The 26,202-nt window shown below is 44.9% G+C and overlaps 1 protein-coding gene across 1 annotated transcript in view; it reads left to right on the plus strand.

The window, feature by feature from the left end:
* Nucleotides 1-26,202, plus strand: part of PIBF1 (progesterone immunomodulatory binding factor 1) — an 853,407-nt gene that overhangs the window by 667,096 nt on the left and 160,109 nt on the right. The window contains exon 16 of the mRNA XM_078656041.1: nucleotides 20,972-21,056. Within this exon, the coding sequence (XP_078512167.1) occupies nucleotides 20,972-21,056 (85 nt within the window). The remainder of the gene's footprint in view (nucleotides 1-20,971; nucleotides 21,057-26,202) is intronic.

Raw genomic sequence — 26,202 nt, forward strand, 5'->3', positions numbered from 1 at the left:
GGTTTACTTGCTATATATATATATATATATATATATATATATATATATATATATATATATGTCAGGGATGTGTTTTTTAAAAAGCTGAAAATTATAGCACCATTGCGTTGACATAAACCGGTATTTTCTGTGCTTGAAGTTGTCAGCACCTCAATCATACCTAATTAGCATTCCGACGGAGTGACGTTTATTACATAAATATAACTTAAAACCTGGATGTTTTGTCTCACCCCGCTGTCATCACCTTTACTCCCACTCAACTCCGCTCTGCATTATCCCACCCACACCCCTCGTCGTCTTCATGCGCAAAGTGTTAAGGTTTCTAGCTCAGAACAGCTTTACTCGCAAGAGGCAAAACATTTTGTCTAAATTGCGTTACAGATGGAATTCTAGAGCTAGCAACAGCAGGGGCGGCTCCACATCATGTGAAACTGACCTCTGATGATCTTGTATCCTAGAAAGATACATTTTTTTGGAAGCAGCACATTATTTCAATTCACCTATATTGTTTTGACTTTAATTTAAATATAATCAGTGTGGCTATAATCAGGAATAAACACCTGTTGAAAAGGCTAGGTAACTTAGTGAACTTGAATGACAGGCTTTGAGACTCCTATTAAAGCAGCAGTTTGTTATAACCATGTTCCCCGAAAAAACCTTATAAAATAGAGTTTTGAGCAAGGTAAGACTTCTAAAGAGGAAGAGTGATGGAATAAAGTCTGAGGGCCTGATTTACTGTTTGACAGGCGGTGCGTCATGGTGGTGGAGGACATTACCTCTGCTATCCTGACAGACAACCATCTGTCGGGTCAGCGATCTTCTCTGTAAATCGAAAGTAACCACCGTCATTGCAGTTACTTTCAGTGTACAAAAAAATTGGTGCACGCCCTTCGTCTTTATTGATGTCCATTCACCAGACTTTTACATTTTTAGTGTTTTCCAAAAGAAACTCCCAAAGTGGGAGTTTGTTTCTGAAAAACAAAAAACGAATGATACCCAAACCCTGGGAGTTTTCGCCCATAGCAGTGAGGTGGGAGGGAGGCTCATTTTTTTTTCTGTCCCTCACTGCTAGGTTTTCCGGATGGTGACGGACAGGAAAACATGTGATTACACTGTTCACCCTAAATAAGGGAGGTGGTGTTTTGTCCTTCCTCCGACAGCTCCTTACTCCATCAAGTTGTTAGAAGAAGTTTTTAGTCAACGCAGCCAACGTGTGCTTCATCGACTACTAACATACGGTCTCCTTGTCTCAAAATTAGGAAGGCAGACCACAGGTTTGGAGGGCAGTTTACTCAGTTGCCAGATCCTCCATCGGGTACCCAATGTGCCCAACTCAAAATTGGGAACTAAGTTTTAAAGCGTCTTAACATGAATGTTAACCTTGCAGAAGCAATATTCACATTTTTAGAAGTCTTGAAGTTTAAGATTTCAGAAGCCTTCTCGGACCTGGGCGAAGTGACCCCCAAGAAGAATCCACGAAGCAAACACAGGGAATATTGTTTGTTTATTCAATGCATATTCCAAAATATTGAGAGGACAGTTTAATGTTTATGAGGCTCTCTACACATTTCTCCAGGCTTTCAGGCGGCTTTGCAGTGCTTCATTGACCTTTGAAGAATGCAAGTAAAGGATTCTCTGTGACCTGTAGATAGAAATGATTTTCATTCTTTCTTCTTTTAATACCATTTAAGTCCACTGCATAAATATGTCTACTCATCTTTGTGAAGTATTCCATCCCATCTGTCTTTGGATAGTGTGTCAAAGACTTGGAATTCCCTAGTGCCTGTCCCTTTTCGTTTTGGAACCTACCAATTTCTTGAGGACCTTCTCCTGGGTCTCTGATTCTTCTAAAGTGACTTAAAACATTGAATGTCCCACGGAAAAAACCTGAGCTAGAAAGAAAGTTTACATTGCTTACCTGTGGGCAAAGCAGAGATAGGACTAGGTCGGCCCTTGGCCGACGGCAGCACTGGGGAGGTCTCTGGCAGAGGGGAATGGGAGAGCAAAACTGGTCTGCCAGGGTCAGGACTTGACTTAGTAGTGAAGAGTATCGTGCAGTTGGCGAGAGCAGGGAGGACTTGTTATTGACAGTTCTTCTGCTTGGTTAGGACATTTGTCAGTGCTTTGGTAGTTGAGAGCATGTGGGTCTGGAGACCTGCCTGTGCTGCAGTATTTGTGAAGAGCTTGAGGCTTCAGGTGGCTATTTGCATTGCTTGGCTGTAAGAGGTGTGACGTTTCAGGGAAAGTCTAGCACGGTAAGGATGTGTAGCACAAGGACCTTGCCTTGAGATCATGTCCATTACCACCGTAGCTTAAGTGGTGAAGGCTCTGTGTAAATTCTTGACTTTCAGTGGATTACTCCCACAAGGGCTGTTGCAATTAGAGGATTCTAGAATCTCTTATGGCTTATGTTAAATCCTTTGGCTGTCAAAAGTTTATTTGTGAACTCTGATATAGCACATCAACTTACCTAGAGACGCATTTTAAGTCCCATTTCCCATATCCATCGATTTTTGACACTTCTTATGTTCACCCCATCCACATTTTATTTTCTCTGTTAAGTTTGCCCTTCCTCCATCCAGTCATGTGTACTGCTGCTTTCCAGGCCCTGAACACTGACGGGTTATCACGTAATGGAAGATAGATTGGGTTGAAAGTGAAGGTGAGGTTCTGAGAAAGAGTGAGGGATAAGCAGAAATGAGCCATTTAAAGGTGGGAGAGGGTTATCTTGTAGACCGTTTTGAATTAGTCTGTATTTATCAATGATGACCAGTCTAACACCAGTTTTGTGAATGTGTGGTAGTATGACATAATGTATCCATCAGGCATAAATTGTGTGAACATAGCACAGCAGTGGCTTTGAATCTCGTCTGTAAATAAAGTGAATGTCAAAGATGCTGTGCATAATAGACTGATATATAGTAAATTCCATGGCCAGGAGTTTAGTGTTGATGAGCATGATTGAGAGAGATAGACCGGTAATGGTTGAGTGGCATTGGGATGGTGGTCATCATTCTTGATTGAAATGAGTTTGTTGTGTTTGGCCTTTTGTACTTTTTTGTTGTGAGTGGAAGCGCAAGTGGAAGGGTGGTTTGATTGGGATGGATGTGGTTTACGTGTAAAGGGACAGAGTTTGACCTAAATTCTGATAGGATGGATAATTCCTGGCATTACATTTTGGAGCAAGTGAGTAATTACCAGCAGAAATGGACAAAGAATTACTAATTCTCCTCCCTGAGTAATTCCTCATTCCGCAGGGAAAATTTAAGGTTCCACTTGTTATTGCTCGGTAACTCTGCTGCCCCGGGGTTATCCGTACCTTGGTATCAGTAATTTCACTGGTGTTGATTTACCAGTTGATTTCCGAGCACCTTGTAAAGAGGGTGATGGTATATTATTTCCTAGTGCTCTTGCTGAGGTCCAGTTCAGCTGCCATTTTTAATTCAAATAGGACAAACAAAAGTCTCCACAGAAAATCCTCCTTTGCCTTGGGTGCTCGTTGCTGGAGGGCATCAGGCTGAATATGCTGTGGTGGAAGTGATACGAATGTGACCTCTTTGACATGAGTAGAGTCATACCACAATGACATTGTCAATGGGTCTACCTAGTGGTAATGTGAGATTAGCTATCTTTGCTTAAGTAACCAGACACAAAAAAGCAACATTTTAAATTTTGCAGCAAGGACCAAGTCCCCAGGGGCTCATGTGATATGCAGGCTAGGCTCCTGAATTTGTAACGGAGGCATTCAGGAGCTGGGTAGCAAACTACCTACAAGTTGCCCCAAATAAGATGACGAATGACCATAGGTCTTTGTTTTTAATCACATCAGTTTGTATCACAGTGCTTGTAATCATGAATGTGTAACAAAAAAGTACAAGTACAATGCGACGATAGCCAAGGTGCCTTGTGTCATGAGGACAAACTCATGGCTTTCTATCTGACAGAACATCAGTTCTCTGGGACATGCAGTTTAACCTTTTCATTACAAGTATTGGCCTGGACTGCATAGTACTGTTGAATTAAATGCTAGCACTAGCTAAAAGTGGCCCTTGTTGAACAGGCCACTAGAAAGCATCTTACTTCTAACATGGAACAACCTGAGATCTTAGATAACATGCAGTTGCTGTTTCCACCAAACATCTAAGCTGGCAATTAATTGCAATTTCCTCTAAAATGAAAGGAATTTGGAAAAGTAAACTAAAATGTTTTAAGTACACACATTTGCTAATATTTGATGTCAATATTTTTACAACTCATAGGTGGACATTGCTATCTGTCAATACACAACCATTGAGCAATACTATAAACTCACTTCTAACCCTCCCCTGTCTAAGCCCACCCATGTTTAAACAACCCCCCACCACTTAGGCTGCCTATGCATTCCCCACCGTAAAGTCCAGAAGAGATTCATTTGAATACCCAACCCCATGTGCCAGTTCATGTCTGGCTTTGACCTTGCACAGTCAGTTTTTTCTAGAATGTTAATGACTCTGAGCCTGCTTCTTGTAGTCCTTGACCAAATGCTTTATAAGCAATCTCCACCGATTATGGAAGGCTCATTCCTGCTTAAGTGCATACTTAGCCATTTTGTCCACAGACAAAATCCACACCCCTCTGCATCCATGCAGCAAATTAGCATGTATAAAAGAGCACTATGCTCTGTCAAGCTACACCTGGAAAATATTGTTAGCAATGTATTGTTATACTGCACAATCTGTATTAATATTGCACTGCAGCACCTTTCTCTATTCAGGGTGTGACTTTCCAAGTGTTTCCTTCAGCTACTTACCACACATATACATGTGTCAAGCAATGGGCACTGGTACCAACTGAAGAAATATGTTAGAAACTTGGTGCTGCTCTCTGCTCTTTCACTAGAACTTCACCAATCTTCAAAATGGACATACTGGCATTACTGACCTCACACCTGCACAAAACAGAGTCAAACTAACACCTGTGACTAGTGTTGATATGCGTTCTACATTTCTCTAGAAATACAGAGGTTGGTTTGCTAGACCCCCTAGCCCCAGGGAGATAGGCAATGTCTCAACCCGAGTGAGAAAACCTGTCGTACTGCAACCATTCCACAACCCATTGAACAATATTTGAGTAAGATGTGTTTCAGGTATGGTTCAAACCCATGCGAGATTACAGGGATAGTTGGTGGAACCCTAAACCCTTTTTCATGAAAGAATGACACACTCAAGAATACACAGGGTACAGTTTAAATATTTATTTAAAATCCGAATCATCCTAGTCTAGTGCACACAATATAAATAGTACCCACAATAAAGGTAAAGAAAATAGCAGCAGCAACGTTCATTAAAAGCGTAAATAAGAGTAACCGCTCTAACATGACTGCAGTGATAAGTCTATAGCAATCCTACCCTCATGCTGCTACTTCTAAATGCTAATCTAATTCTAGCACAGCAAAACCCTTTTCAAGTTTCAGAAATGATAAACACCTGCATACCTGTTTGAACAAAACCTCTTAAATTCAGTGCAGTCACAGGGTCAGCTACTCTCACCGGCAGCTGCACTAATAAGTCTGTGAGCGAACTCTAAATGCCTTTCATCCTGGTAGTCTGCCGTTGGGACTGGAGATAAGATTCTATAGCGCCTGTCCCAGTGTCGCCTGGCATCCAGATTCCCCTCTACTCACCAATCTCAGTGCCCAACTTTTATAACATAATCTAGGTATTAGAAACTCTTACTAAAAATACTTAACAGAAAGAGGTCTGATGTCCATTCAACTATTTTCAGGCTACCAGACTGTGTTCTTTTGAAATAACAGTAAACGAGACACATAGTTGTCAACCTTCTAGGAACTTAGGCAATAATAACAGGGTAATGTCAAATGAAACACTCCACGCTCAATGTTAGTACCTCAAATATGTTCACGTAAGCTTGATAATCACATTTCAGAACATAATAATAAAACCTAATTGTGTGTCATATTAATCACAAACATTCAGCATTTTCACTTTGTGATTGTCACGTGTAACTCAAGCAGGTGAATACCCTGAATAGAAAATACATAATATTCATAACAGTACTTCCATGTTCCAAACTGCATTGATATGCTATATAGTTGGGTAAGAATGTGCGCACAACAGTATGCCTTGCGAATCACACACCACATGCATAATGTCTACATAATACATAACTGTAGGAAGGTGGAGTATTATGTAGTGATGCTAGTTAGGCATCACTATGTAATACTCTCACAGTATCTCAATACCCCTTGGATTCACACTACGATATCCTTAGCTAAGTCCTGGAAGAATGGCAAAGAGCAGTCAGATTTTACTACAAGAGCATGTTTTAAGCATTTCAGAGTACCAACATGTACGATAAGTAATTAACACTACTCAAAAGAGTTCTGACACCAATTTATATAAAAGAAGGCAGCTTTTTTATATAAGTTTAGACACCAAATTGAAGTAAATCGGATAAGTATAACCGGAGTTACGGATTTTAGAAGCAAAAATAAATTGGTGCAAATCAATACTTGAAAACTTTAGCATTGTGGTCAATAGGAAAAAGCACTAGTGACAATCTGTCACTTGCAAATAGAGTTGCGTGGAACCCACAGAGTGTAAAGGTGATGCGGGTCCCGGGACCAAGCCACAACAGTCAGTTAGATTTTACCTGGCTTGAGAAGCCCGGGTGCAGAGTTGTCCTGACTGTCCATGGTGCTGAAGCAGGAGCTGCGAGTAAGCTGGTTTTACCACTTACACGGTGGCGGTGAGGAAACGGGTGCAAAAAGTCGACACTGCTGCCCCCAACTGATAGTGTTGCTGAGTTCTTTCGGGTTGCCTTGAGTTGCAGCATCAAGTAAAGGTGGTGGTTGCTGGACTGGCCACCAACAATCCTTGGCAGTGGTAAGGTCAGCAAGAAGTTACTTTGACATCTGGGGGGAAAATGATAGCCACCTGAAACTTGCTGGAGGTCAGGACTACGAATCCCACAATGCACTGGATAATGCATGTTTGGACAATCCCTCGGATGGCCTGATGGCCAGCGATTCTTTGGTTCTGGTACGTTGTTTTTACATGCGGGCTGCAGGGGACTAGTGCCTTTAGTCCATGGAAGTCTGAAGTTGCTGTTGGCTCTCAAAGGGGTCCCTCTGTCTGTGAAACAGCTCTTTGGTTGGGGACAAGCCGCAGTCGTGCAGTTCCATGAAGATTGCCAAAGGTGCAGAGTATCGTGCCTTTGTTTTGTGCAGATCCTGTTGTCGTAGACACAGGTCTCTTCTTTGTTAGAATTCAGATCAGAACTGAGGTTCTGGTACCAGGGGTGCCCCCTAAATCCTGGATTTAGGAGTGTGGGTGCGAGTAGCCAATGGGCTACTAGCCCCTGTGGCTAATCCGCCCCGGAGATGACCACATCCAGGGGTGTGTATCACCCTTTTTATCGAGAACCCTCTATTCTACCACTTTTAAAAATGGCAGAAATCTTCCTTAACTGTAAAGACCAGGAGCCCACCCTTAGGGTGTGACTGGCCTTTTTGGGGATTACATCTCCTGACTACATAATGTTCCCGCCTGCCCAGGTGCAAATGTGCCTAAGGGCAGTGGGAGGACTGTTAACTCCCTTTGGAGGCAACCTGGATGCATAGTAGAGGTGGAGTATGCTTTGAAGTTCGCAGCCATGACGTGACAATTCACTAGCCATCCTGTCAGGGAAGGAGATATCACATCCTTCCCGTCCAGGCTTTTGTTTCTGACTCCTGGGAGTGTTCACACCTCGTAGCAGGGGGTCAGTTCCCTGTCTTGGTGGTAGCAGCTGAAGATTGCCAGCCAGAGCACAGGGAAGGCTGGGGCAACCAGGTGAGCCACCTTTAAGGTAGCTATCTGGGTGCATGTTTCATCAATCCTGGCATGAGAACTATGTCAGGGGTGATGAGACAAGTTGTTTGATACCAAACCTTACATATTTCAGTGATGCTATATTGTAAGTGTCAACCTCTGGGTGCCCCGGTGCCAGCGCATATTATCCTATTGCCCCCGATCACTTATAGTAGTCCTTAATGGAAAGGGCTGCTATATGTATATATAAACTTGCACTTATATGCCCACACCTTTAATATAATGCACCCTGCCTCTTGGGCTCAGGAGGCCTACCTTAGGGGGGTGACTGGCATATATTAAAAATAGCGCATTGACCATGGTACACATGGTGAGGGCAAAGTCGAGTTTGAGAAGTTTGCATTGTTCCTGCATTCTGCAATGGCAGGACTGCTGTCATTTGTTTACTTGAGTCACTCAAGGGCACAAACAGTGCTTCAGTCCCTGGTGGCCCCTTTAACTCCCATGCCCTGAATACCACTGGTACCATTTACCAAGGGCTTATAAGGGGGTTAAAGTACTTTACAGTTGGGTTTACTAATTCACATATATCAGGTTTAGGGAGAGAGCACTGGCACAGGGTCCTGGGCAGCAGACTCCAGTGCACTTTAAAAGTCATATTCATCTGCATTGAGGCAAAACATGTGCGGTGGGGTGGGGTGGTGACCATACAAAAAGGGCACCTTACTACAGATAGCAGATAATCTCAATTGTTGGGCATTACTCTGCTTAGAAAAGGGACTTCCCTCAAAGACATACCAAAAGACAACCTTACAATGCCAAACATTAAGACAGACCTCTGAACATAAATAGAACGCTGGCATACTGTACAATTAACAGGCTACTGAAGCATTCAACGGCATTTGCTATTGTGAGATTGATAACTGTGTCTGACATTTGAAGGAGCAATTAAGCATCCATTCGAATGTGTTAAATATTCCTTCCTCCTCGAGGTGGTCATTGGGCTGAGGCACCATACCAAAATAGAAAACGCACTTGAAGAATGCTTAGCATTTGTACTCTGTGATTACACTTTCAGGGACCCCTTTCAAATTAAAATGATGGCTGTCCCATATTCAGGGCCAATGGAAGTATGCACTTTTGCAGTTGCAGCCTTATCCACCTAATTGTGAATTTGCTGCATTTGCCGCATAATTTGCAGATTTTGTTTCTATCTCAAACGGATCAAACGTTACTAAAAACACAGCGACACCTGTTGCCGTGCAGTGGAAGGCCCTTTAAATAAAGTTGACTGGTCCCCTTCCCGTTGCTTATTGCATATTTGCGTGTTAAACTGGTACTAATGAGAGGAAAACTGTGAACAAACAGTGTTACCATGTGTCAAAATTACAACATAAGGAAAAAATACTAGCACAAAATGTCCACATCACGCTGCATTATTTGACTTTTCTTGCTGCATAATCTGCTGCATAATTTAGTCAACCTTGCTGCATAAGGTGGTCCTTCCCTGCCTCATGATTCTAGTGGCTCCGCCCAAATTGCAGGTGCTGGAAACACACTTCAAGGTAGTAACTCTCTAGTGTTTATTGATCATTGACATCACATATTGTGTTTTGACCTTGCTCCAAGAACCTCAGTTTCTACAGTTCAATGCCCCAAATTCACTCACCATACAGTACTGACTCAAAGTAGGGCGTCCCATTGACTCCCGACTGGCGACGAAGCGGTTAGACATGGCTACCTCAATTGTAGTGATTTCAAAGGGCGGTTTTACATATGAACGCGAGATTACATTTAAAATCGTAGTGCGAAGATTTAATTTTCTTTTAGCCACCACGTACCAGGTGAACTCAGCAAATTAGTCCGATGAAGCACACATCTAACTGTTGACTAAGGAATGCTTGATTTTTTGTTGCATAGGAGGAACAATGTAAGCGTTTTACACACTTTCAGAACACTACGGGAGAGGCCACAATGGACAAAGCGACATATCCTCTGTAGGCCAAGGACACGCGGGTGTTTTCGAGGTTGCGTGGGCTAGGGAGTCTTTCAGTACTGTCCATTCCCAAAAGCAGCAATGTGCCTCTTTTTAACAGGTACACAAGTGATTTGCTGCTGCAGAGAAATAATGCTCATAGGTAGTGAGCCAGGCCACAAAGAATTTAAATACTTCCTTTCAAAGTCGCCTTAAAAAATATTACTTTAGTAAATCAGGCACATGTTTATTCAAAATGAACCTTTTTATCCCATTTAAGAAAAATCCTAGTGAAACGTTAATATGGAAATTGACTTCACAGGCCGATTAGGATGCACACATCTGTAAATTAAAGTGCTAAATAAGGACAGATCGTGGAGCAAAAAATAAATTGATTGATCAAAGTACTGAACTAACATCAAGCTGTGTTCGAGGTCGTCCACAAACTACATTATTTATCAATCAATCAATCAATCAATCACAAGAATTTGTATAGTGCACTACTCACCCGTAAGGGTCTCAAGGCGCTGAGGGGGGGGGGGGGAGTCGCTATTGCTCGAACAGCCAGGTCTTGAGTTGTTTCCTGAAGGAGAGGTGATCCAGGGTCAGCCGTAGGTGAGTGGGGAGGGAGTTCCAAGTCTTGGCTGCCAGGTAGGAGAAGGATCTTCCTCTGACGGTGGATTTCTGAATTTGTGGGACGGAGGCGAGGGCGAGGCTGGCGGATCGGAGCTGGTGGGTGGGTGTGTAGGATGTGAGGCGTCTGTTGAGGTACTTCGGGCCCGTGTCGTGGAGAGCCTTGTGTGCGTAGGTGAGGAGTCTGAACGTGATCCTCTTGTTGACGGGGAGCCAGTGCAGGTCTTTCAGGTAGGCAGAGATGTGGCTGCGGCGAGGGATGTCCAGGATGAGTCGTGCTGAGCCTAGATGGTGCAGTGAACAAAAGCTCTACGTTTTTAAACCTTATTGCATCAACTACCAGGGTCGGACTGGCATATGGGGCAATCAGGCAGTGCCCAATGGGCTGTCCGACAGGTGGTATGTGGGCCGGTTTTTAGGGTTGAGCCTGTGCTAGCACATGCGAGACACTATTGTATGCAAAAACGGCTTGGAGCCCGCCCATTGCTTTACTATTAGTTGGCTGCACCTCACTCATCTTTGCATCCTCCTTGATTGGCCAGTTCAGCCACAACATCATTTCCTCCTTAACATAATTTCTGTGGAGCAGGCACCAAGCACAGATTGATTTAAGTTAATCCGTTCCCTTCCGCTGGTTGAGCTACTATTACTTTCCCACTCCCTCCACCTGTTGCTCCCTCCGTAGCACGTGCACTTTTTTTCTTGTTTGATTTAACTTATTCCCACCTCCTCCCTGTTCTGTTACTTCTCATCCCGTCCCTCTTACTTCTCCCATGCCTCCCGGCCTTGTCTCTTCAATTTCGACCTGTAAAGCGCTATAAAGCTATCAGTGCTGGCTGCTTTATAGTTCTTTTCAAAATCATATTGTTTTCCTCCACCACCACCTGACCCCACCTTAGGCACCCCCACCCGAGTGCATCTCTCTCGTATACCCCTTTCCCCCCATGTTGCTCCCTTCCTCGCTGTGTTTTTACTTGTCATACGCATTGTACGTTCCTCCTCTGTTGTTGGCTGCCCACACCCCATCCCACCCTCTGTTGTCCGTGTAGGCTTTCCTGACTCACCCTTCCTCCCTTGTTTGCCTCCCACCCCGCAATGATAACAAGTATTGTCAAAGCCAATAGGTCTCGTCTGTGCGAGATCTATTGGCTTTAATAATGTTTGATTAGATATGTTGCACAACACATCTGCTGTGCAGCATGGCTAAAAGATCATTTAAAAAAAATAGAGAGATGACACGGCCACAGTATAGCGCTTTAATTGTCTACTTTACCCATACTGCACAGCAGCTGCCCTGCTCTTCAAAATGACAAAAAAATATTGACAAAGCCAAACGGATCTTCATAGGCGAGACTTATTGGTTCTGCCAATGCTTGTTTGGCTGGTTGTAAGCCTATTTTAAGGTCTGGTGGGCTAGTTTTTAATGTTCATTTCCCTGCCATTAACACATACATTGCTTGCAGCAAGCTAAAATCCATGCAGTCTTTCCTACCTTACAAAACGCTTTTTACAGCTCGTCTAAACAAGTTAAAAAATTTGCAAACATGGGCCACTTGTCTAGCTTTCTAATTCACTAAGGAAGGCCACTAAGGCGTAGCAAGGTCAGGTGGTACCCGGTGCAGAACATTTCTGGTCACCCACGGCTTGACAAAATGGCAAACATATGTATTTAAAACACATATTTTTGCCATGTTTTCACCCCCCTCAGTGATGACACCCAGCTTCCTACGCCACTATCAAAATGTGCTGCGCGGGCCGATTTTCTGTCCCAGCCCAACCCTGCCAGCTACCAGGAACTCGCTTGCTCTAAATACTAAGTTATAAAGGACATTGCTTGAGCAAACTGGAGCGTGGGACTAAGTAAAATATGCATTAAAAATTCTGAAAATATGTATCTTAATGAATGCTTGCAGAAGACGGGGCAACTTTCCTTGAAGTGTATGTACTTTAAAAATTGCAATTCAATGCAAAGTTTACCGTCTGAGTCCAAATTAAAACAGTTTGTATAGATTATTTGGTTAAATTACTATACTGGGAGTGAAGCAAATTTAGAATTGTTTTCTTAATTATATTTTTCTTGGAACATCTTCTCTTTGTGCGTTGACATTTGAACCGATTGCTCATTTTGGGTGTTAACCATAAAATAAATGCCATTTAAATTGCATCACTGTACATCCTTCAAATAGAACATAATTCACAATGTAAGTACATTCCACGGGTTTCTCTAAACTGACAATTGTGTTGCCTCTGTGAACACATTAAAAAATGAATGTATTTGTAAAATACTAATTAAGTCTGAAGTTTCAGCAACATTTTATAAGAAACCAATGACATTTCAAAAGAATATATGTGGCTTGGTGAACGCCCCAGCCTTTTCCAAAGACAACGTTGGTTAGGTAGCCTTACCTTTTTATTTTGTAACTGCTTATGAAATGCAGTTTCAGGCTGTACCGTACGTCATAAGGAAATGAGAGAGGTTTGCTTCTTTGTTTATCCCCCAAATCAAAATTTGAAGAAAGCTTTTACTCATAGAAGAGTTAAGATTAGAGATTGGCTCTTTTTGGTTTTTCTGAAGAATTGCATCTTGTGGCGCTGTTGTAAAGCATAATTTTAGAGATAGTGCATTCATGATTTAAATATTATGGGACCTATTGATCACCGCTCTGAAAAGTGTTTTTGATGCGAATTCCTGTCAAAAAGGATTTTTAAAGACCAGGGTACCCGCATGCGTATCTCTGGCGTTTAGTCTCACATGATTATTGTTCATTAATAATCATTATAAGCTCTGTCTTCCTGGGATGAAGGTGGGCCTCACAGCCATACTCCTAGGCAGGGCTTTAAGTGCGATGAAAAAACTGGGTGTGGGGGGGTCTCTCAAAGGGGCGTGGCCTATGTAATTAAGGGTGTTGCTTACAAACACATCAGGTAAAAATCTGTGCTTAGCATAGTGTGCCGCCCGACTTGTATTAGCTGTTTCTGTCATTGCATCCAGACATATGATACAAGTAACATCATACCTACAAGTCAGGACTATTGGCTTTGTCAATGGTTGTTAGTTGCATAAGATAAATAAACAGCAACTATGGCTTGTATATAAGATTGAAAAAGCTTCCACTTAAAGCCCTGGAGACACCACGACGATGTTGCGGCTCCTGCGTTTCCAAAAGAGAAGGGAAATCCAGAGAGAAAATGACTCTCGTTAAAGGATTTCCCTTCCCCTGCAACGCTCACCTGGCATGACGTCATGCCATAACTACTCCACTAGTGAGAAGCGAGCAGTGTGAGCAGCGCACATCGATGTGCCTGCTGTCACTGCAGTCCGAGAAAAGAAGGACCACCTGTGCCACGGCACAAAACAGAGCCTGATAGAGACCCGTTTCAAGGCCCCCTTTAAAAAAGTGACGATGCTCAGCACCGGTGAGACCCGGCCCACTTAAAGACCCACTCATAGGTGTGGTAAATTGTCACTTCATGCACAGTGCGGGAGTGTCTGGCGATTTGTGATTTAAAAATGGTTGGTTACCCCTCGTGGATCGTCGACTGTCCCTTTACCCAGACTTTGGGTTGGAGTCCGCCCCGGGACTTGGACAGCAGGTCACCCATCTAACATTATACTTTCGTACTCTGCGTACCAAGTTTGTATCCTAATTATGTACGAATATGAACCCATTGGGCAACACCGCAACACTGTCACTGGTAAATGTGTTCTACTCTGGCACAAATATCCCATTACTTGGCTGTTATAATAGCATCTAGCTCGTGGACGTCAATTGGTTCCTCAGTGAATCACTCCTTAATTTACTTAATTTTCTTTAATTTTTGCTTGTTGTATTGTTAATGCTGTGCTCTGAATGTTGCTTTCGCACTTTTGTGAGTTACTTTCTGTTATTGTGGAAACTACAGGTCATCACCTGATCCTATGAATGTTTCCTGCTTACTATGTATCCTGATATACTATCATAACGTTTTCGCCTTTGTATTGTTCTGTTTTGGAAGACTCAATACAATCTTTGTGAAACCAAAAAATGCTTAGGTATTTGCTGTTTTTTCGCATTTCAAGCACTTGATGTGTTTTTTTAACGATTAAGAAATGATAAACAAGTTAAGTTCTCTTTTAGGCTGATTTTGTTACACGGGGGCAATTAGGAGGCTTTAGACCCTCTTCTTTTAGTCAGCTATACCTCCCATTTATAAAATCCGGCACTCTGAGGGATTTTTTGGCTAGTTCTGCGCCTCACATTGATTGCATAACCATTAATGTTAAAGGAGTTTTCGTTCATTTGGTATGTGGTCATTCTTGCACTGTGTGTGGGGTTGCAACTGTCTCACCGTTAGGACTCTTTTGTTTTACTCGTCACACCTCTTGGGATGCAACGTTTGTGATTTGTGATAAGAAAACTGCAACTTCCTCATACATTCCAGATAAATTTACTGAAGACATTGTCTTTAAAACAGATCAAGATGTCCAGTTAAAATTTGAAGACAATCGACATCCTAGTACAGCAAATAAAAAGCGGCTTGCCTAGAGCATTTTAGTCACCAGGCATCTCCTAAGTCTAGGCCCTTCCCAATGATAAAATAATTAACTAAAAGTAATTTTCCTCGTGCCCTCAGCTTCTGTGGCTTTTATAGAGGCTTTATGGAAAGAACACGACTCAGCTACCCTAAGCAGAATCCTTTCCCTGAGCTGAAGTGATTCAATTCTATATGTTCTAGAGAGAATTCATTTTAGGAAGTGTTATTAGTAGAAACATTCTAAATGTATAAATAATTATTTTGTGGAATGCAGAGCAGAACCTGATTGTGCCAAAGAGTTGAACATAGCAGCTATCATGGCTAATACACAGGACAAATGAATACATTTTATTTGCTAAATAAAAAAATTGAAGAAGAAAGTGCTTGATAGAGTAAAGCATATCGCCCTACTCTTGAAGCAACTTAACTGACTGTCTGCACAGTGAAACCTGCGTACACTAGGCACACTTGGAACATTTGATCCAGCCTATGCTACCGCATTCAAAAGTAGAAACACAGTATTAAGACCCTTAACATTTTGGAACCCTTGCTATGGGAAAACAAGTGTCCCAGACACCGAGGTCTCAACAGAATCCGTAATGACTGAGAAAAGCTTTAAAACGTTAATCAAGAGTCCTTTGTCTGCAAACAAGATCGCAACAGCACCCTTTTCGGCCGAACTACATTGAAGGGACCACTCTGTATCATCCAATGTGCAGACATCATTCCATGCTTAAGCTGCAAAGCAGCCCGCTATTAAGGTTCTAGGGCGCACTCCACAGCTTGCATCTTCCTAAAAGATTCACCTTGATACCTTGGGTGTGAATAAAAACTCAACACCTCTGATCTGTTTCTGAAAAGTGTTGCTCCAAAAGGAGTGAAGCAACGGATGTATGACATTACAACGCATGCTTCTACATCGCATGCCTTTACAACACGGTTTTTACAACGCATACCATTACAACGCATAGTGCTATTAGGCGCTGGATAGTGAATTGTTTAATTTACTATTCCAACTCCAGTCCCCGTGGATAGTAGGGAAGGTGTTGGATAGTACATTAAACACATTCCCTATCCTAGAGCGCCCCCCAGCGCAATGCGTTGTAATGGTTTGCGTTGTAAAAGTTGTGTCGTAAAGGCACTGCGTGGTAAAAGTTGCGTTGTAAAGGTTGTTTACCGTGAAGCAACATCAAGACTGCATGCCCCTCTTTACGCAGTACCAAAAATAATGAATCAACCATGAGTGGGCTCTCTCACTTGAGCAGAGGAGGACTGCAGGAGGAATTTATATCTGCAGGTGCAGGAGAGCTTGAGTGCTGACTGAATAGTGCATATAGATTCAATCCCAAAGGAGGAGGTAAAAGTTTAAACATTGGTTTGCTCGACCTCCACCATATAATGGTATTGACATCAAGAGGGAGTAATCATGTCTTAATGGGGCATTTCTTTCTTCATGAGACCCACTTTCGCAGCCCTATTGGTTTGTTTTAAGGACTCTCACCCAGTGGGTTTTTTATTCACTGGCTTGCTTCATCATCGAGTCCTTGCCACAGATATAAAAAGTATATATCTGGGCGGGATCAGCCTACTTTTATGAAAAAGGGTCGGGGATCTTGAAATTAAAATGGTATCAGGATGCATGTTAGAAATGGGATTCTGGTTGGCTGAGGTATACACCCACACCAGGCAGTGACCACCACTCTAGTCAGGGTAAGCTAGATACACACTAAATGATAACCTGTGCTCACCCTCTGGTAGCTTGCCACAGAGCAGTCAGGCTTATCTATAGAGTCAATGCATAAAGTATTTATGCAACACACACATAGTAACACACTAAATACACCACAAAAAGACTCCACACAGATTTATAAAAAATGATTATTACATTATAAACAAAAGAAGACGAAAACAACAAAACTCCAATGTATAAAAGTTGAGATATTTAATTTTAGAGGAAACAATGCAGTAAAGCAATTAGAAGCAAGTAGCACTAGATGGGTAACTTTAGGTGGGACTGGACTGGAGCAGAGTCAAAGTTCGGGCCGACCGCAATAGAGCGCAGCCGGCTACAGGACCCACGCAGGCCCCAGTGAACAAATTACCTTTCCTGGTCGCAAACAGCAAGATGCTTCGATCGTCTCCACGCAGTGTAGGCGATGCATTGGTTCCGAAGATGGGTGCCAAAATCAAGAGACGTCAAGCAATGCATCGTATTCTGTCATGCAGTCGAGGGGGTGCGTTGATCTCACCAAGCTGCAGCAGCGGCGATACTTCAATCTCCGGAGGCAAAGCGCTGGCTCCTATGCGATGCATCGATTGTACTCCCACAACCGCTTCTCTTACATACAGCCAGGAGATGCATGCGTGCTGCTGGTATCTGGGCCACTTCCTGTGAACCAGGCAAAGGAACAGGTTGTAGAGACTTTGATATCCCTGAGTTTCAAGCAACTGGAGGCAAGCCAAGAACCCCTTTGAGATCACTTGGAAGGAAGGCAGAGTCATCAGGCGTGTGGAATTTAATTAAATATCTACTTGTCCATGGGGCAGGTTGCTTCATAAATCTACTTGTCCTGTAACAATATCCATTTGCCCACATGTACTGCAGTGACAAATTATGGCAGCAATCTCATTCTATAAGAGTTCTGATACAGCCTCCTTGATTATGCCAGGGCTCATACCATAGTAGTGTTTGAATACTTGCAATCCCCTTATGTTGCCGCTTTTCCACAGATCTACATACTGGGGCTGAAGGTAGTGGTAAGCAATAGTTCCAGGGTCAGAGGGCCCTTTTGAGTCGGTGCAAACCTACTAACTTGCATGTTTTAAGGGTTTCAAAAACTCTTGTCTAATATTTTCCCATACAGAGCAATGTCGGAAATTTACTCCTGACCATGGCAGATGTAAACCTTCTTCCAGGGTTTGAAAAAAAGGGGTTGGAGGAAAAGTGAACTTGCAAACACTTACATTTTTGCACGAGCAAATCTACACATGCATATTTGCCCATACTAAAATGCAGTTCACAAATATTTTCTAGGAGTACTATTGATTGTCCTACTTCTGTAAGTTCTTGGGAATTCACGAAAGCCGCATAGCTACCCTTAATGCAAGGACATGTACGTTGGGGGCACTTTTAGGACTTTCTTTAATAATTGGGCCCCTAATATGGTCTGGCGTTGACCATGACCTTTTGTCTTTCTTAAAGTTCTGTTACGGCTGGCTTCACTTTGAGTTGACAGCTTTCTGTTCTTTCACAAGGAGCATATCGGCACACAAAATATTTTTGTTTATTGCCAGTAACTACTGTGGCAGTGTGTGCTTTTTTAGACCAAAAAACTATTTTTGCTTTTGCCAATGTTTGTTATAATGGTGGGGGCCTAGCAGCTCGCACCCCAATAAGGTTTTACAAAAACCATGCAAAAACAAGTCACACATTGACATTACTATAAAGCTGACCACTAATTTCAGACCCACTGGCTTTGCCAATGCTTGTTTGTTTTTGTTTCCCATAAACCTATTGAAACTGGTTACACTGATTTTCTGTTATGAATCGTTTTGGGAAACATTAGCATGCATCAACTCATGTTACTAAATGATGAAGCAAAGAAAGGGTACCTGGAACATAACAGTAGTTTAGCAAGTTTAGTTTTTTTCCTGCTTTCATTTTTTAATGAACATTTTATTTTGAAAGCAAAGAATCATCCATCTTGCTTTCAGGCTTTTGCAAATATTTGCATCAAATCAGAGAGCATTCCGGGAGCATTATACATATCCTCATTTTGCTAAACTTTGAAAACGTGTGTACACTTTTTTGTACTGGAACCACTGTCAGCAGTGTAGTCGTCGCTTAGAACATTTAATTAGAGCGCTCACCCTAATAATAAAGGCTTTCATTTAATGAGCCATAAATACAAGTTTGAACAGCATTAACATATGGGCAAAAATATTACTTTAACTGCAGATAGTGTCCTTACCTGATCCATAATGTGGTACTGTAAACTGGCATTTGTGCTGCAGGGGGTTGGGCCTACTTGTCCCAAGGACAAAATAAACATAAACACTTGTTGCCCTTGACCCCAAACAATATGTCCTGGGCGTCGGGCTATAGGAATTCCACATCCCTGAGTCCTGCTCTCCTTGAGCATAGTCATTGAGCAGCAGGCAGTAGGGCAACAAACAAAAAAGCAGGCCTTAAGCATAAGCAATTCAGTTGAGTCCTTTAGGCAGCACAACCTACCTTCTGGCAGAACTTCAGTTACAAGTCCAATACTGTCTGATTTTAGGGAGTTAGAGTCTTAGCACTTATACCCAAAAGTGCCTCTGATGTGGGGGTGACTTCAAAGCAGCTCTCTGAAGTGCACATGTATCCCTTTCAACACAGTCCTGTCTGCCAGGCTATCTTTTGGTGGTAATTAGTTCTTTGTGTGGGGACAAGAACACAGCCTATTCAAGGCCATCAGAATGCAGATGTATGTAAATAAGTACTTTAACACACCTATTCTTCCTGTGTTGTGGCTGTCTTAAGTGAATGTACATAGCGTAGCATTCACCCACCCCAGAAATGTATGGGAGACAGGCTGTCAGACACACAGAGAAGTAAGTGCAGAGAAATGTCCACTTTCTAAAAGTAAAGACAAAGAGATGATGGACGGAGCGCTGAAATGTTTCAGACAGTCACCCCCAGTCACAGATCTGGGTTGAATCCATCATCGTCCTATAGCTCTCTTCACCACCCCAGTTCAGACCCAGCCATATGCAAATCAGTCTTGACCCTGTTCGTTATGGGAACAGTCCAGCCCGAACTGCCAAGCCAGGTCTTCCCTGGACCGGAAAAGAGCATTCTGGGACCGGTTTCGGGGTAACACCCCTCATCAGCCAGGCTAGCTTCAATCCAGTGGCAAAGTGAGCAAGGGACCCACGGCTGAGTCTGAACTGGGGTGCTGATGTGAGCTAAAGAACGATGATGGCTTCAATCCAGATCTGTGATAGGGGTGAGTGTAAAGTTTCAGCACTCTGTCCATCATCTCCTTGTGTTTGCTTTGTCCGCCCTTAGTTGGCAGGGTATACCCAGACGTGGGTCCCTTGCTCAGTTTGCCACTGTTGCGCTTCCATGGACCGTTCTCGTTGAGCATTATTTGTCAGTAACCCTCGCAGTGACTATTTTGCCAGTCCTGCTCTGTTTCCAGGCAATAATGCACCGTAGGCTTCAGCTGCTGGCGTGGGGAAAATCAAGACTTGCAACGCATCCTTTCCTTTGTCTTCTACTGACTCTGAATTTTCAGATGTGATTTGGGGAAAAACAGAAGTGGTAGGGCAGGTGGGATACTATCTCTGACCCTATCCCTCAAATGGGTACTTTGGTATTTTACTCTCTCATACACTGCTTTTGAGACTCCCCTTTGCATTTGTGGGCTTTCATGAGCAAAGTTGGGTTTTAATATAATTGGCACCAGACTAGAATATGTATGTATCCCTCAACATTACATTGTCAGTACTCTGACATTTAGTGACAGGCTGCATCCTGGCATACTGTCCCTACAGCATATTGTACTCATTGATTTGCTGGCACATGGTGTCCAGTATTTAATAATTGATGTAATTTCTACTGGCATGATAATTAATAAATGCATCCTTTTTGACAACAGATAGAACCTCAAAATGTATAATTGAGATCATTAAAAAATAATTTACAATTTTAAAATTACATTTCAAACACGTGGATGATTACATAGCCCTACCTAGGTCATATTAGCGTCTCGGACAACTTAAGTATAATAATAGAATGCTTGTTGGTTTCGCTGGAAGAATGGCTTGGCAGCAAGGAGGGGGTCTGCAGTGACCACTGCTGAACTATTCAGTAGTTGTTCAAAGCAAATTGCTAATCCCACCGAGGGTGGACAGGACTTTTAACCTTTACCACTCTGCAAATCCTATTTTAACAGTTACATGAAAAATACAGTAGTAATATCCCTGTTCTATATTCTAGACAAAGAAGTGTTTAGTCTTGATTTCATTATATAAAATTGTGCTTTGCTTACAGCGAGTTAAATCAGGAAAAATCCAGCCTTCTGCGCATGAAAAATCAAATGGCAGCAGACCTGGAAAGACTGTTGAATCATCGTGAGGTAGGTTTGTTTTAATGTCGTCCCATAAAGTAATTTTATGATATTAATAAACCTTTGTAGCTATGTGTTCTTGTCCATTTGTTAACTAGATTATATATTGCTTTCGAAATCAATCAAAAAATGATGAGGCGTTCAACTGCATTTTGAAAGTACACCAAAAAACTTCTATTAGTAAGTTAGGGCTAGATGTAGGTAAATTGGATTTACAGATTCATAAATACCGAATTTTACCGATTTGGTATTGATGATTCGGTAAATCCAATGTAGGTAAAAAATCTGTAAAAAATACCGAATCTTAAAAATTCGGTAATTACCGAATCGGATTCGGTAATTGCCATTGATTCCTATGGGCCTTGAGGCCCAAAGGATCCAATGGCAATTACCGATTCGGTAAAATTACCGATTTTGCAACGTGCATGTACACAGGAATTCGTTATTTACCATGCAATTGTATTACATGGTAAATAACAAATTCTTAGGGGCATGTGGCACTGTTTCCAGTGCCACCTACATATAGAATTACCGATTCGGTAAATTTACAGAATCTGTATTTTACAGAATCGGTAAATTTACCGAGTCGGTATATTTACAGATTCTGTAAAATATAGGCCCCCTACATCTCAATCACCAAATACCGGTCGGTACTGGCCGAAATCGGCCGTTACCGACCGGTATTTGGTGACCTACATCTGGCCCTTAGTTGCTAAAGGGTTTTTAGAATTTCTGAAGAATGTTAGAGCTTCATAGCTTTGAGCACATGAATAAGACAAGCACCCTTCCTAATCAGCATTGTGAGTAGGTGCAGGAACGCAGAGTTAGTCCAGGTCCACCTGCTTGTAACTGTGTGTAGATTTTCCTAAATCCTAGAAATCCAAACATAATTCTTGAATGTTATTCGTTTGTCTGCTCTGTGTTCCTTTTATAGAGAAATTGACTGGATCATTAAAATGTTATCATACATGTAAGTAAGAGCGTTAATACATTTTTGGTGTAGTTATACCAATATTGAATATAATTATCAACGATGAAAGTGACACTGGTGATATTGCAATGTTCCATTGCAGCAACATTTCTTCTATTGAAGATCTGTAAAATCATATCACACAGGCTTATCCCCGCTACGGAAATATTTTACGCTTCTCTGGTCGACAGACTCAGTTGGTGTTCTCTTGGGCACTCAATTACAAGAGTAACCTCAAGGTATTTTTAATTAATCTCGATCCTGTCTCTGTCCAGTAGTTTTTAATCTGAAAGAAACAGGTTAGTGTTAGATTCCTTACCTTAGACTATTCCCAGGCGTCAGACTGGATCCGGAAAGTTTTGCATAGCAGTACCCTTGCTCGTCGGTAGGCGTCGTCTGCGGCTCCGCATCTGTCATCGGCGTCGTGATCGCCAGAATGACGTCGTTGGAGCACTTAGACGCCGCCCTCGTGTCCTGACGTCAGTTCTTTTTTTTTTCCGCTCCGGGAAGAGCAGTACTCTTAGTCATTTTTAGACTAACTTTTTGATCTATTTTGGATCACTTCTCGAGTCGATCTTCGACTCGCAATGCCGATAGGGATGCCTGGGTTTAAACCTTGCGAGTATTGTCATCGCTTGATGTCGGTAACCGACCCCTACCGTCGGTGCCTTCACTGTCTCAGGGCCGACCAAGACGACAAATCGTGCCCCGACTGCCGGGCCTTGACCTCGAAGGCTAGGTGGGAGCGGTCCCGTAAGCGACTCGAGCTCTGGCAGTCGGCCCGCGCCGCTCGATGTCCTGGTCCAGGAGGAGGTCGAGGGACTGGTCGCGGGGCCACAGTCATCGCCGCTCGACGAGTCTCTACCACTCGTCGGGCTCCAAGTCCTCAGGTAAGTCGAGGCACTCAAAAAAGAAGTCGAAGAAGCATCATCGCTCTTCTGACTCCCCCCGACGCGACGCGGCCGGGGGTTCGGGCGACACCGCCCGCAAGCGCCGCGTCCAGCTCCATACCTGCCAGTCCCTGGGCTGCACGCGACGCCGGAGGAGATTAGTGCTTTCCTCACGGCCATGAGGTCGCACTTCCTCCGTCGGACCCTGCCGAGGCGCCTTCGGGCCCCGCGGGTCCGTCTGGGAGTCCTAGCGGGCCAGTGGCTCCGGCCCCGGCGGATGCTTCGGCCCCGTCGACGACTCCGGTCCCGACGCCGCAGGACTCCTCAGGATCCAGGCCTGGATCAGTGACGTCGCCAGTTGACCTTACGACCCCTCCGCTGGCGCCATCCCCAAGGGTGTCGCCCCGACGCCGTCCCCGGACGAAGTCGTCCCCGGTTCCAGTCCGGGTCCGGCGTCGGACCGGCGCTGCCCTGCTCCTTCTTCGACGCCGATCGGTGAGCCCTTGACCGACGACCCAGCGCCATCATTTTTCCCTGAATATCAGGAGATGGATGACGAGGAGAACTGGGAGGGGTCTGAGGACCCTCTGGCACTGCAGTGCCAGTTGAGCCAGGACTGGTCAAACGAACTGGGGGAGGCAAGTGGTCTGGACACTTCGCCCAACACTGGATTTGTCTCCCCTCCAACCGTGGGTACGGAGGAGGGGGCTGCTTACAGCGTGGTGTTGACTAGGGCAGCCAAGGCCTTGGCTTTTGAGCTCCCTGTCACGGCCGTGAGGACTAGCCTCCTCACTGAGGTGCTCAAACCACAGGCAAGCTCCTCGGAGCCTCTCCTGCCGTTCAACGAACCCTTCACTGACATTCTGGTGGGCACCTGGTCCAAGCCCTCTACAGGCCTCCCTGTAGATCGGAATGTGGCCCAATGCCACCAACGGCTCGGGGCGAACCCAGCTTCCGTCCCTTCACTCCACCCCCGAGAGCCTGGTGATCCAGGCCTCTACATCCCAGACTGCATTCCCGACCGCTCCTCCGGATCAGGAATCCAAAAGTTACGTTGGTGTAGAAACTGTTCTCCTCCCTGAGTTTGGGGTTGCGGTCTGTCAACACCGCCTGCCTTTTGTGCCGTTACACCCACTCTCTGTGGGATATGGTTGCGGAAGTGCTGCCGCAGTGCCCGGTGGAGGTCCAGGCAAAGATTACCCAAGCCCTAGTGGAGGGACGGGATTCAGCACGCTATTCGATACGGTGTGGACTTGATACCATGGACTTGCTGGGTAGGGCGATTGCAACGACGGTGGCGATTCGCCGCCAAGCCTGGCTGAGGTCCGCCAACTTTTCGGGGGATGTCCAGGCCACCCTTATGGACATGCCTTTTGATGGCCCTCACCTCTTTGGCGACAAGGCGGACCGTTCGCTGGAACGTTTCAAGGACTCCAGGGCTACGGCCAAGTCCTTGGGCCTCGGCCAACACCAGCAAACTTCCGCTTTTCGCCCCTTTTGTAGCCAAGGAAGGGGCGCCCCCACACGTCCAGCTAGCCACAGGCCGCAGAACCAACCGGACTTGGTAACCGCCGTGGCGGTGCAGGGGGACAACGGCAAGGTCAGTCCACATCCGCCACCGCAGCATCTGCCTCAAAGTCCTCCAAGTTTTCAGGCCCATTCGACGCCAGTGGGGGCAGGGTTCGCCATCACCTCCTCCACTGGCGCTCCATCACATCGAACAGGTGGGTGCTGCAAATCGTCCGAAGGGGCTACTCCCTCCCTTCGAGGCGACCCCTCCAGCTATGCCACCGCAGTACCACCGCATGTCGGGGGATCACTTGTAACTTCTGCAGGAGGAAGCTATGGCCCTCTTGGCCAAGGGGGCTGTCGAGCGCGTTCCTGGGCCAGAAGTAGGATGTGGTTGCTACTCCCACTACTTTCTGGTACCCAAGAAGGGCAAAGGAGGCCTAAGCCCTATCTTGGGCCTACGGAGCGTCAACGGCTTCCTCCGGAAGGTGAAGTTCAAGATGCTGACTTTGGCTCAGGTCCTAGCTGTCCTGGACCCTGGAGACTGGATGGTAGCGTTGGACTTGCAGGATGCATATTTCCATATTCCCATCCTGCCGGCCCACCGTCGTTACCTGCGGTTCACGGTATGCCACGAGCACTTTCAGTTTACTGTGCTCCCCTTTGGTCTTACCAGCGCCCCTCGGGTGTTCACGAAAGTGATGGCGGTGATCGCAGCTCATCTGCGCAGATTAGGGGTCTCCGTCTTCCCCTATCTCGACTACTGGTTGTTGAAGGTGGGCTCGCCCCAGACAGTCGCCAGCCACCTCCAGACTACGGCCGACCTCCTGCACCTGCTGGGGTTCTCCATCAATGTGCCGAAGTCCCACCTATGCCCCTCTCAGAAGCTCCTCTTCATCGGAGCTTTTCTGGACTCGGCGCAGTTTCGGGTTTATCCTCCCGAAACAGTGGGTTCGGGATATTCAGGCTCTGATTCCGATCTTTCAGCCCATATCCCGAGTCTCCGTTAGGTTGAAGCTGCGGCTTCTGGGGCTGATGGCCTCCTGCATCCTTCTGGTGCATCACGCCAGGTGGCGGATGCGGTCTCTGCAGTGGGACCTGAAGGTTGAGTGGGCCTCTGGTCTCCGGTGGAGTCCTGGCTCCACATCAACCTTCTGGAGCTGCGGGCAATCCGGCTTGCACTGAAAGCATTCCTTCCCTCTGACCACCGCCATGTGGTACTGCAACAAAAAGGGGGGGTTGGGGTCGTGGACCCTTTGTCGGGAGGCTCTCCGCCTCTGGCAATGTCTGGAACACCAGAGCGTCACCCTGGTGGTTCAACACCTTGCAGGTTCCCTGAACGCCAGGGCGGAGGAACTCAGCCGCCGGTGCATGATGGATCACGAATGGCGTCTGAACTCTGACGTGGCGCAAAGCCTCTTTCAGCAGTGGGGAGAGCCTTGGTTAGATCTATTCGCCACAGAAGAGAACGCGCAATGTCATCAGTTCTGCGCGCTGGAGTTTCCAAGGCGGCGCTCGCTCGGAGACGCTTTTCGTCGCGAGTGGAGCTGCGGTCTGTTGTACGACTTTCCTCCTATACCACTTCTGCTGAGAGTGCGGAAGAAGATCCGGCGCGACCGGGCCCAAGTCATCCTTGTGGCTCCGGACTGGGCACGAAGATATTGGTATCCCGAGCTACTCAGCATGTCAGCCGATCCCCCCTGATTTATCTGCCTCTTCAGGAGGACCTTCTGTCGCAGCAGCAGGGGACGGTCCTCCACCCAAACCTGTCCAGCCTCCAGCTACA

Source organism: Lissotriton helveticus, chromosome 8 (assembly GCF_964261635.1).
Source record: "Lissotriton helveticus chromosome 8, aLisHel1.1, whole genome shotgun sequence".
NCBI classification, from domain to species: domain Eukaryota; kingdom Metazoa; phylum Chordata; class Amphibia; order Caudata; family Salamandridae; genus Lissotriton; species Lissotriton helveticus.